The sequence below is a fragment of the Myxine glutinosa genome, chromosome 10 (assembly GCF_964187855.1).
Source record: "Myxine glutinosa chromosome 10, kmMyxGlut1.1, whole genome shotgun sequence".
Taxonomy (NCBI): domain Eukaryota; kingdom Metazoa; phylum Chordata; class Myxini; order Myxiniformes; family Myxinidae; genus Myxine; species Myxine glutinosa.
The window spans coordinates 62042473-62055743 of NC_136270.1; the positions used below are offsets into that span (position 1 = coordinate 62042473).

The 13271-nt window shown below is 46.6% G+C and overlaps 1 protein-coding gene across 2 annotated transcripts in view; it reads left to right on the forward strand.

The window, feature by feature from the left end:
* HACD3 (3-hydroxyacyl-CoA dehydratase 3) overlaps nt 1-12835 on the forward strand; it is a 30001-nt gene extending 17166 nt beyond the window's left edge. For both annotated transcript variants that reach the window (XM_068126889.2, XM_068126890.2), the window contains 4 exons: nt 6418-6530; nt 6651-6757; nt 7863-7985; nt 11613-12835. In XM_068126889.2, the coding sequence (XP_067982990.2) occupies nt 6418-6530; nt 6651-6757; nt 7863-7985; nt 11613-11689 (420 nt within the window). In that variant the 3' untranslated portion in view covers nt 11690-12835. The remainder of the gene's footprint in view (nt 1-6417; nt 6531-6650; nt 6758-7862; nt 7986-11612) is intronic.
* Nucleotides 12836-13271: the final 436 nt, after the last annotated feature.

Consider the following 13271-nt stretch of genomic DNA (forward strand, 5'->3'; position numbering starts at 1 on the left):
ACACCACTCATTCTCTGCTCCATATATTCCACACACCTGTACTTGCACACCTGTGCTCTCATACTTGGTGCCGCCTGCACCCTTCTCTCCCCCAAGCGCATTCGCGCTGATCCACAACACTCACTACTCACCATGACACTCATCCGCAATGCTCTCTCATTCATCACTTGTACACTCACACACACCTCGGAGCATTGCCTCACCGATGCCTCATTTGAAGCCGCTCACCAGCACTTCCATTCACACTGCATCATCTGCTCTGTCTACTCCCTTCTAAAACTCGCGCTCCTCCGTCTTCCCTTACACTCAGCGCTCCCACGTCATTATCAAACACACTACTCTACCTGCGTCCCCACTACAGGTGTCATTCACTAACTAACCTTAACGTTACCTAATGTCAATCTCTAGATCCCTAACAATATAACCTAACCCACCCGGGCTAGTTTTCACTGCCATACACCCCATAATCTATAGCGCATTTGCCCCAACTGTGAGGGATGGTGGATTGGCCATCCCATCACATGGGGCATCTCCCACTACCAATTTTGCACATCAAATTTCAACAAATCAAAAATTTGCCAATCACTACCCATCATCTGCCAATCATTACTTGCCAATCACTGTACCAATCATCAAATTTTGCCTTTTTCTAATTTTGGGTCCAAAACACTAACCTCATCACCCGTCTACTTATTAGATCCTCTCGGTGCGCCAATTCACGTCTACAGCCCGGCTACGTACAGCCGAGCAATGAATGCGGGTTGTTTTGTGCCAGCGGCTGGATACGTCCCGCATTCGGGGCAGGGACGGGGGCTTACCCGGGCCGAGATCCCACGCACCACCTCGGCGTGGAGCCATCCAATGTCCCGATCTCGACCTGCCGGCACGTCTCAACAAAAAGTGGTCGCCATGACGACCCTTCCTATCGGGCTGCCCGCTCCGCCTAGTGGAGCACGGACGCGGCCGTTCCAAGCGAGGCCCAGCGTGGATCGCGTACGGCGGTCCTTTCGAACCCGCCGTGGCTCGGATCCCCGCTGGTTCTCGCGGCACGCGAAGCCCGGCACGCACCGAGGGCCCGATTCGGCTATAAGTCGCTCTAACCGCTAACCCGGTTACCGTCGATGCCTCACCTGCATGCTTACACGCATACGCTACCCCTTTCTTGCTCATACATCCAGCCGTTTCCCTGCTCTTGGTCATTGCACCTTCTCTTACACACCCAGGTACACTCATTCCACTCACAGACTTGGTCACACACCTGACCACCGAACACCTTGGCACACATTCGTCGCTCGCACACCTCACCAACACACCTCTTCGCGCCCCCTCCTCGGTCACCTCCTCTGTGACGATCACAGGTGTGCTCTCACTCGCACACCCAACCACGTGCCTCACTACCAATTCCAGCGTGCATTCCCACACACGCTCTACCATTCCAGGTGTGCTTCCTTTCTCACCTGTCACAACCAACTCACGCTCCGTGTCACTCTTACTACTCTCACCTCCACTCTTGACAGCGCACTCACCCTTACTCTCGACAGCGCACTCTTTCCTCATGCACCCGTCCGTTACACACCTTTCTTGCGCACACTCTTTCGTTACTTCCTCCGTAACACTCACCACAGGTGTACACTCTTCCTTACTTTTGACAGCGCACTCTTTCCTCATGCACCCGTCCGTTACACACCTTGCTCGCGCATCCTCTCCCGTTACATCCTCTGTAACACTCACCACTACGCGCTTCCATGTGCTCCCTCGCACACGCGCTACGACCGACTCACTCTCGACAACACCCTCACTCCTTGGCGCGCACTTTTTCCTCACACACCCCAGAGTCGGACTTTCTCGCACACCTCCTTTTTCGCACACCAGACCTGTCGCACACTTCACCAACGGCCTCTCACGAACACCCGGGTCCATCTCGACCCCCAAGCTCATTAAATCACCTGGCGCATCATACGCACGACCATATTGGTCACCACTTACACCGGGTCCTCTTTCTCTTCGCTTCTCCTCCATCACCTGCGAATCCCTCATCCGGTTAATGAGCACATCATCACGATCCGAACACAGACTTTGGACCAATTCTTTTACTTCCTCCTTTATCTCTTTCTTATCCTCTCTCCGTCGCTTCTTAATTTCGCTCACCCCTTCTTCCACTTCTTCTAATTTCTGCTTCACCTCCTTCATCTCCTCGTGCGCCCCCTTAAGTTCTTCCTCTAACTCCCCCTTATTTTTTTATATGTGCTCCCGCACCTCCCGCTCTTTAACCTCCATCACCTCTACCACCTTGTTCATTTTCCTCGTCAGGTCCTCATGTACCGTCTGACACTCTTTTTTAATTACCCCTACGTCCTTTTTCATCTCCTTCTGTGTTGATTTTAAACCCTCTATTACGCTGTGTTCTTCTTTACCTGGTCCCCCAACTCCTTTTGTCCCACTGTCAGCTGTTCTACTCCCAGCATCAACTCCTCTATACCACCTTGCAATTTTACAGTCCCCTTTCTCACCTCCTTCTCCATGCGCTCCTTACAGTGCCTCACCTCCTCGCGCACTCCTCCGACCTCCTCACTCACACCTCTTCTGATCTCCTCTCCCATCACTTGCATCTCCTGCCCAGACGCCACCCTCATCTGCTCCATTTCCTCCCTGTGAGCATCCAATTTAGTTTCTACCCCCATTCTGACCCCCTCTATCTGCTGCCCCATTTGTTTAACTTCCCTTTCCGCTTGGTCCCTCATGTCCCTCAATTTGCCTTCCATACTGTTTTCTAACCCCTCTAACCCCTCTTTCATCCCTTCCATTTGATTCTCTTGAGCGGCCATTCTGTTTTCTACCCCCGTTAACCCATGTTTCACCCCTTCTATTTGATTCTCTTGAGCGGCCATTCTGTTTTCTACCCCCGTTAACCCATGTTTCACCCCTTCTATTTGATTCTCTTGAGCGGCCATTCTGTTTTCTACCCCCGTTAACCCATGTTTCACCCCTTTGATCCCATTGTCTAACCCCTCAAATTTAGCTTCTAGCCGTGCCCCCATTTCTCCCATTTTTCCCCCCATTTCTCCCATTTTGCCCCCCATTTCGCCCCCCATTAACCCCAATTGCTCACTCTGAGCCCTTATTTGCTCACTCTGAGCATCCATCCGGTTCCCCATTTCGCTCCCCAATCGCTCACTATCAGCCCTCATTACCCCCATTTGCTCACTCTGAGCCTCTATACTGTTTTTCAAACCTCCAATTTGGTCTCCCATTTGTCCCATAAGGGCCCTCATTTGCAGGAAAAAAAGGTTCGAATCCACCAGCGGCGCTGCTACGGTCGCGGGCGCGGTCACCGTAGCCATGTGCGAGGCGCCATTTTGCGCGCCCGCAACCTCGTGCGCGAGGACGCCATTTTGCGAACCTGCCGCCCTCACTGCTTCGCTCTCCTCATGTCCCTCAATTTGGTCCTGGATCGACCCTGCCTCACTCTCCTCTACCGGAACCCAGCCGTCTTGATCTCCCATAGCGTGACTTTCAAAATTCGGGTTTTTTGTAAAACAAAATCAAATTTCGGTGACTTGTAATTTTGAGCGCGTTAAGCGCGCTTCGGGTCCGTATCTCACTCCCGACACCAATTGTTACGGACGCAGTTTAGATGTTATTTACCGAGCGGTGGTATTGCCGCGACCTAACAGTTCCCCCGATTCTTCCCCAACTCACCCGATTCACCCAGACGTTGACCAAATCGCGCTATGCCAAATCAATGATGGAAAGGACATGACGACTGGGATAGATGAAACGACGCAAGGGGTACAGTTCTCAAGACCTCCGGAGGAGGATATAATTACAGTGGTGGAGAAAAGGGGTAGATTACACGGCAGAGTGAGGTAAAAGACACAGAAGAGATGGGCACTTAAATACAATCTTATCTATTCCCGGACAGACCACAGACAAACGGAACAAGGCTGACTTACACAGGGATTGATGGCAGGGAGGGACAGGTAGTTCGATGGCACAAGGTGCACCTTGGCTCGGGGACAGGATAAAGCACGGTCCAGTCCAGAAGATGCGGGGAGGCCTCACAGCGCTCGGAGGTGGTCTTGCTTGCTCCAAGCTCAGCGCGCATCTGACGTCACCTCCCTCTTCCTGCGCATGCTCAGCGGGGAGTCACACGCCCTCGGCTGGTTGGCTCCGCCCCACTGGGGCCGGTCCGCCGCTTTCATTGGGTGCGGGGGTTACCGGGCTCCGCCCTTGACGAGGAGCTGACAGGGAGCCCCTATTTGGTAACCCCGTCGAGCACATGTTCGATGGCGGCTCGTTGGGAAGGCCTGGTGCCCTCCCAACACCCCCTACCAACCAAGCCGGAGTGAGGACGCGCACTTCCCGCGCCCGCCGCTGCCGTTGCTGTTGTTGTTGTTGTTGTTGCTGAACCGTGAGGAAGAGCTGCGGGGAGGTATTGGGAGGTCCTAAACTTCCTAACGGTGCCATACAATCACATTCTGGTGCAACGAAGGGTCAGAATTAATGGAAACGAGTCCTTAACTGACATAGACTAAGAATAACTAGCAAGATGTCCTATAGTTGTCTTACATGAGATGCGCTGAACCTGGGCACGACATTTAATGGGGGAAATAGGGGGAGGTCGGGTCTACAGAGTGTTGTTTACAGAAAATGGGACTAGGGAATGGGGGATTGGGGATAGTTGGGAAGTATTGAGGAAATAGGGGAATATTTACAAGCGGATATGGATGGATGCAAATCCCATATCCGCAACAGTATAGTAAAAAGAGAAACTTGTCTTCCTATTCATGTTTCAATTTGTGTTCAGAATATGGATTTCAAAAAAGTTGTTCCTCGATCATAAAATGTCGATCATAATCTTATCAAACAAAGAAATGGATGGACGAAGCTGAACCAATTGCTTAACCCCGCAGTCCGCTTCGCGTACATGAGGTAAAAATTGACTAGATTTGATCATGATCAACTTTTATTTATTTATTTATTGTTACTTTATCTCCTTATGTGGAAGAAGTACAGCTTCAATGAATTTTTCAGAAATAGATTTTACGACAGCTTTTGTATCAAATGGAAATGTCTTTCCCATTGTCTTTAATCAGCATATATTCAGCGTGCGAGTCTTGTTTGGACAAGTTGGTTATAATGTAAAGGATGAAGAGAGCAGTCCGAGGATGATAAGTTCCTGTCAGTAAACCCTAAACAGACTGGGTAAGAATTCAATAATTTAAACTCTAATTTAATTTTTTAAATTTCATTACTGTTTGGTATTTTAATATATTGTAATGTACATGGAATGTTATGTGTGGTAACCGCACACTTAGGGCTTTTCCCCTAAGATAACCAAATGATCTATTTTGCCGAATCGACCATAGGTTAGGGGCACTTGTATCACATAATTCTCCCGCCCTATTTAAGTCATCACTACACAACAGTTCTCCTCACTCGAATGGCGGAGACAAGATGGCGCCCTCACGCTACTGGTTACCAATTTGATAATAATACAAACAACAACAACATGCATTTTAAAGGCCATTTTCCCTGCTAGAGCGGGGGTTAGCCTTGCGGTCCCCATGATAATCTTCTCCATCTTGCCCTATTTTCTGCATCTCTCCTTGTTAACCCCCTTGCCCGCATTTCTTCTTCCACCATCTTTAGCCAAGTCTTTCTCGGTCTTCCCCGTCCTCTACTTCCTTCTACATTCATTTCCATCACTCTTCTCAACCAGTCACTTTCATCCTTCCTCAACACATGACCAAACCATCTCAACCTGTTCCTCTTCACAGCATCAATCACAGGCTCTATTCCCATCATTTTTCACAATTCATCATTTGTCTTCCTCTCTCTCAACGATACTCCGCACATCCGTCGAACCATTCGCATTTCCACCCTTTCCAACCTTCGTTGCTGCTCTACGTTCATTACTGAAGTTAGCGACCTGTAGGGGAACTGTTCCAGTAATGTCAACTATAACAATAGTACGTCCAACAACTCATCCTCTCGGTAATGAAGAGATATCTCTTCGACGATAGCTGCATCGGGCAGTTTTTAGGATGGAATACTGTCTTCTATAACCTGAAGAGAACGTGCTGGAATGAGAACTTGTTAATGGTCCTCTTTTATTCGATGATAATTGAAATATTTGATTAATGATTGGATTGTCAGTTTGTGATGTGTTGCACACGTTTTTAATGCAAAAATATTTGAACACTTGTTGCTGTTTTTTCTTGATTGTTTATAGCCTTGCCACTGTGAGCCCCAATCTTTATTCCATTTTTATCCAACTTTGACTTTATTGGAGTTCAGATATATTTGTTTGTAGGAGCATTTCTGCTTTGTTGTTCCTTGTTTGTTGATTATTGTCATTGTTCAACGTGCATCAAAGATGGACAGTGTGGTGGCATTTGTCCGTGTGCATGGTAGGTGCTTGGCCGGGGTTTCGTCGTCTTTTTGGTTATTGGTGGTCAAGAAGAACTACAAAATCCTTGGAGCGTCTTGGCCGTGTATTACATCTGGAGTGCAATTGAGATATTTCGGTGAGTTCTGTGTTCTTTGTCGATTTCAATTACTTGGAGCTTATTTTGGCTTTTGTGCAATCTTACTTTTTATTCTGTATTGTTTAACAAGAGATTCCTTCCTCTTTGACGGATCCATAGGTATCCTTTCTATATGTTGGGGAGTGTGGGTTGTTCCTGGCGACCCCTCACCTGGGCTCGCTACACCTTTTGGATTCCACTGTATCCTCTTGGTGTGATTGCTGAAGGTTTGTTTGCCTAAAGCATCTTTAAGGTCACACAAGACATGCCTGTAGTAAGTAATGAATGAGGCCATCAGGCAGTAGACCAAGTTATTCGTCCTTATCTTGTATGAATAATACAATAGTGTCTGCATCTGTGTCTGTTCCTCTCATCACTTTGTGCACGTGACCAGATTTCAGAAGAATTAATCAACAGTCTTACAATTCTGATTCAGAAGAAGAAGAACCACCTTTAGAGGCATCCTATATCAAATGCTATTCTATGCCATCACCCATCCTTGATGGGTATATCTGCTAATTTAAAATATTTTGTTTTGATTCCTCGTACAACTATCATATCAAAAATATAAAGTATAATGCACTGTTGGCCAAACTATAAACATTATTTTTCACAAACTCCACACAAGATTTTCCAACCTGTTGCATTTCCTTTTGACCATAAATAACCAAAACGAAGACAGAACCCCAGCCAAGCACCTACCATGCACACGGACAAATGCCACCACACTGTCCATCTTTGATGTAAATTGTACACTGACAATAAAATCGACAAACAAAGTGCAACAAAACAGAAATGCTCTGACAAACAAATCTATCTGAAATCCAATTAGTCAAAGCTGGATTAAAACAACAACAACAGCGCCATTACGAACTGAATACATGGAGACAATGATGACGGAGACGATGATGACAGAAACCCTGTGACAACTGATAAAGCTTTGTTTCGTAGTCTCTGATGTGCTAATCTCATCCCGATAAACATCGGTTAACTTTATATTTGGTTGTACATTGGAGAGAGTACTCAAAGTGGCCAAAGGTTGTGTGTAGTTGTGGCTGTGATTAAAAGGTCAAATTGATTTGGTCATAATATTGCAGTCTGTCTGTGTTTGTAAATGCAATGAGGGTATCTTGTCTTGGGACCATAGATAGAGTTGACTGCATTGTGAAAATAATGACAAGCCACGCATAGTTTCTGTTTGGAAGTGGATATGTTTGCATTGTGTTCATCACACTTCTTGCACCCTTTGGTTGAAAGAGGAATGCTTGCAATGCAGAATGTGCTGCAAATGGCCCATGGCATTGTTAACTGCTTATCTCCCCTTCTGTCCAGGTGTGTGCATCTGGTTGGCAATTCCTTACTTTGCACAGGTGGATATGTATTCTGTGCATTTGATTGGTGCTAACCTCTACTTTGTTTACGTGCTGTACGCCTGGCTTGGCCTGCTGCCTTTTGGTGAGTTGTTTGTGCTGTGTTCCCTTTACTTTTTAATATATTTTTTATATACAGTGCCCTCAGAAAGTATTCACACCCCTTGACTTTTTCACATTATGTTGTGTTACTGTCTGAATTTAAAATGGATTAAATTGAGATTTCTTGTCACTGATCTACACATAATACCCCATAATATCAAAGTGAATTTTTTTTAGAATTTCTTACAAAATAATTAAAAATGAAACGCTGGAATGTCGCGTCAACAAGTATTCAACCCCTTTGCTATGACACTCCAAGTTGGGCTCAGGTGCATCCAATTTCCTTTGATCATCCTTGAGACAGTCTTTTCAGCACTTCCTAAATTTATGCTTTATGAGAGAATGGTCAGACGGAAGCCACTCCTGAGAAAAAGGCACATGACAGCACACCTGAAGTTCGCAAAAAGGCATGTGAAAGACTGAGAGCATGAGGAATAAGATGATGTGGTCTGATGAGACGAAAATAGAACTCTTTGGCCTGAATGCAAAGCGCTACGTCTTGCCGAAACCAAGCACAGCTCATCATCCATCTAATACCATCCGTACCATGAAGTATGGCGGTGGCAGCATCATGCTATGGGGATATTTTTCAGCATCAGGAACTGGGAGACTTGTAAGGATAGAGGGAACAATGAAATGGGCCATATACAGGCAAATCCTTGAGGAGAACCTGCTTCAGAGTGCAAATAATTGCATCAACGGTTTGGATAGTGGGGTGAAGAGTAGTCTTTCCAAATTTGCAGTTTACACTAAACTTGGAGGTAAAGTAGATAGCAGAGGGAGTAATGATCAGATTTTGGAAGGTATTGATACTTGTATAGATTGTGAAAAAGATTGGCACATGCAATTTCACCTAAACAAGTGCAAGGTGCTGGGGATGGGTAGAATAATGAAAATGAAAATTACATGATGCAAGGGGTAATTTTGGAGCGTGTCGTACAGGAGAAGAATCTGGGGGTGGTAATATATATAGGCGGTAAGCAGAGAGGACAATACCAGGCAGGTTTGGGTTAAGCCAACAGGGTTTTAGGTTGTATTCATAGGGGCATAAATTATAACTCAAAAGAGGTAGGTGCTTTTAACACGAGGAATTTAGTGAGGCCCCATCTAGAATATTGGGTGCAGTTTTGGTCACCACATCATGTGAGGAAGGATGTAGCTGCCATGGAGAGGTTTCCGTGCAGTGCTACTGGATCGATTCCTGGCCTATTTGGACTCGGCTATGAGAAGCAGCCGAAGGAGACAGGGATTTATACATTAGAAAGGAGGCGGGTACGAGGGGATATTATATCGATGTTTGAGATCATGAAGGATATAGACAAAATAAATGAAGAAGAATTGTTCAGCACAGTAGACAGTGATAGGACCAGGGGCCATAATGTGAGAGTAAAGAAGAGGAGAGTTAAGACAGCAGTAAGGCAGGGGTCTTTCACTCAGGGAGTAGTTAATATTAAGTTAATCGTCTCCCTGGAAATGTAGCACCAGCAGAAACAGCAGATAGGTTTAAATTGGAATTAGATGGGTACCTAGAAGTATTGGAGATAGAGGAGTATATGGATGTTAGCAGGACCTTTAGGTAGCTTGAGTATTGTTACGAATTTGGTAGAGCAAAATGTAGAGCAGAGTAGATCTGAGTAGGTAACATGCTTCGAGATGTCACGATAAGGAACACTTCCTGTAATAAGTCCATGTTTAGGCGTTTTGTCGGTTAAGGTGTATAATTGTGAATCTACCAGGAGATTCGTGTGTTAGTTCGTGTAGGGGTTAATCAGTAGAGCCCTTGTATGTCTCACCTAGTAGTCAAACCTTTGTCCATTATGGCACTGCAGACCACATAAACATTAGTTAGGACCTTTAGTACAACACTAAATGACGCCCTTCCCCCCTGACATGACTTAGGAAGAAATCAGGCTGGAACACCGCCACAATTGGCCGCCACCATTTACACCTCCGAGAGGCCTACCCACCTCGCATAGCACGTGCTGTGACCACGGAGTCGGGGACGGGAGTGGCAGTGGCGCAGTGGGCGTGCCCCTGGACAAGCCGGCGAGCCGGGGGAGGCTCTGATTGGCTGAGGAGTGCGCCAATGCTGACGTCATCGGCAGAGATATTACCGAGGGTCGGACGCCATTTTGGGAGTTCAGTTGAGATGAGTCAAGAGTTGAGATGAGCCAGAGTAGAGAGTTCAGCACGTTGAGTGAGGTCTGAGTCAAGAGTGTGTGCACCCGAGTCGAGTTGAGATCCTGAGTTCAGTTGGGAGAGGGAGTCTGGAGAGTTGGATCGAGAGATGAGATCAGAGCCCCGACCTGAGTTGAGCAGGAGGAGTGAGGGAGCTGAGTGACATTCCTGGCGCAGTCCAGAGCTGCTGGGTTCGCAGAATTGGCAGTTGGGCCATAGGGAGTTGCTGAACGCCAGTTTGCCGAATGCCATTGGGCAGTCGAGTCGATACGAGGAGTTGTCTTCAGCAGCCCGGTCGAGTCGTTCAGAGATCCCGACCCGAGTTGGGCTGAGGTGTAGCCCGAGTGGAGCGGTGCTGGTGCTTTGGAGCTTAGTGCACGGACCTCGTGTGCAGCGGCGATGGCGTTGGCTCGGGCCTAGCGGGGCGTGCGAGGCAGACAGAGGATTCCTCCACGCCGGAGTTTGGAGCCGCGTTTGACGGACAAGACGCCGAGACAGATAAGCCCGAGCTCCGCGTACACTGTACACGACATGACGTGTTCTTTTTGTTAATTCGCAGCCCCTCGTTTGTATCTGAAGTGTGAGTGGGGACGTCCTGATTAGGATATTAGATTTACCAGCGCGTGCTTTTCCTGTCCCTGCCTGTTATTGAATAAACCCTTGTATTATTTTCCTTTCCCATTCAAACCTGTGCCGCCTGAGTTCATATCCTCTCACAGGAGCGGAGCTACGCCGGCGTGCTGCAGTTAAGTGCTTTCGCCGCAGCTTCCATTTCCCTTCTTCCTCCTGCGCGGCCATAGCCGAATCCGTGTTTGGGTAGTTGCCTCCAATAGACCGTTTAGGCTATCCGCAACTCTGATGTTAATCAGAGTTGCACGACAGTATGGATGGGTGATTGTATGCATCTGAGCAGAGTGTTATCTGTGATGGTATTGTCATGGGGTGGCGTGTGCTTGATGTTGTTTCTCAATCAAGAACCGCCTTCATCCACGCTCTTTCCTACGGGGGGAAGCGGCGGGGATGGGGGGGGGGGGGGACTGGGGGAAGCGGGGGGAGGGGGGCGGGAGGAAAAGGGAAACTTCAAAAAAACCTCCAAATAACATTTTGTATAAATCGGTCGGTGTTGATGTCGCATGATGGGCCAAATGGCCTCCCCCTGTGTAAAAAGTTCCTTGTGCGTACCCTTTCCAACATGCACAAAGTATACTGCATACAGTATTATTAAAAAGATGAGATACATACTGAAGGAATTGCACAAACAAGATGGATCATCTTGAAATGGATAAATGTGGACATGTAATTATTTTGAATAGATTTGACCATTGAATTACAGTTCCATTGGTTGCACTTCCTTGCTGTGTAAAACGTGAATTGGTTTATATCTTAAACCGAACGCATCTTGCCATTAAATTCTGCATCTGTGTTTGAACAGGCCTTGCCGTCAACTTTCGCCACTTGTGGAAGCAGCGTAGACATCGGTTGTGTGGTAGGAAGCGCAAGATGCCATAGTATTTCCACGCTCTACAGACCGAGGGCAGACTCTTTCACCATGTGACGGCCCTCGCAATCCACTGATCTGAAATGCAATACACTGAGCACTGTTTGATTGTGACGACAGCATTAACGGTAACTGTTACTTCAAGAGTACATTTCATACATCTAGTACGTCCATTACTTTTCCACAAACTCACCACTTTAATATCCATCTGAAAGCCTCACGTTTCCTCGAAGATGTCTGGTTTCTCTTTTTCCATCGCTGTTTCGTTTGTGTCATTTCGACCCAAAGTGTTTTGTTGTTGTTTATTGTTGCGCATTTATCACAATTTCAGCATCGCTGCCAGTCAGGAAGCCACTGGACAGAGTGCACCTCTGTACAGCAGGTGAACTCGTGAAGGTTTAAATCCGAGCGGTGTTCAAAATGTTTTCGGAACTTGATACAATAGTTAAAGAAACGCCAACGATGATTTTCTAAAAAATTCACTCTGCAAATATGTGTAATTGGTAAATAATTTTTTTTCTTCCTAGTCATGTGTACCTAGTGCATTGAAAGATTTTATCCTTGCAGTGAGTGTATTGCATCAACGACATTGCCATTTCTCAGACTTTTGCATCTCGTTGCGAGAACGTTTTGAACGCCCCTCGTGGCGATTTCTGTGGCTGTGCAATAAAGTTGGAGTTGTGAAGTTTATTCTTAGGAATGATCGGTTTGTAGGTTACCACCGGACATGTTTGTATCCTATTTTATTTTCACGAATTTTCATTTTTCCCACTTCTTCAAAATGCTTAGACTGACCCCCAGTTTGTATATGTCACTACAAGGTACCTTATTTACAAATCCCCGAAGTGAGGTGAACCATTTTTCAGAGAAAATTGCATTTATTCTTCCCTGCAACACTTGAAATATAATTTGTTTTTGTTTTTTTGTCATCAGCAATGTCATCTTTGGTGTTAATTTTGCACGTACCCTAAAACGTAGTGCTGTGTTACCCTTTGGTGTGTTTTGTTTCTGTGCTGTTTTCCACTCACCACTCACCACTCACTGGCCTGCAGTTTGGTTTTGATTTCCCAATTTAGTTTCATCACGTGCATCTGTCCAGCTTTTGGTGATTTTTTTTTTCTTTGTTAATTCCTGCAATAAAGTAAATTGCAATCTGATTCATTCATCTGATGATCTATATAATAATAGCGTAAGGACTCGACTTTGTTATCCCTTTTACGCCGCACCCAGTGACCCAATGCCCACGGCACTAATGGATTTACGATCTACGAACCGCGCTCTTTGTTTATCACGTACAGCCATACTCGAAAAATCTGAATTAGCCGACGTTGGGGCCCAAAAGCATCCGATTAACTGCCGATACGACGCCATCTTATTGGCGTCTGCTGGGTGAAGGCGAAGCAAGCCGTCCGCTGATTGGACAGTCGAAGGCGACAGCAAGCCGTCCACTGAGTGGACAATCCAGATTCCAGAGCATGCATTTGTGCCGGTGTCGTCGATCGCGGTGTACGCTAACCTCATCAGGTGGGTTTACCATAATTTCTTCCAACCGCGCTCTTTGTTTATCACGTACAGCCATACTTCCTAACTCTT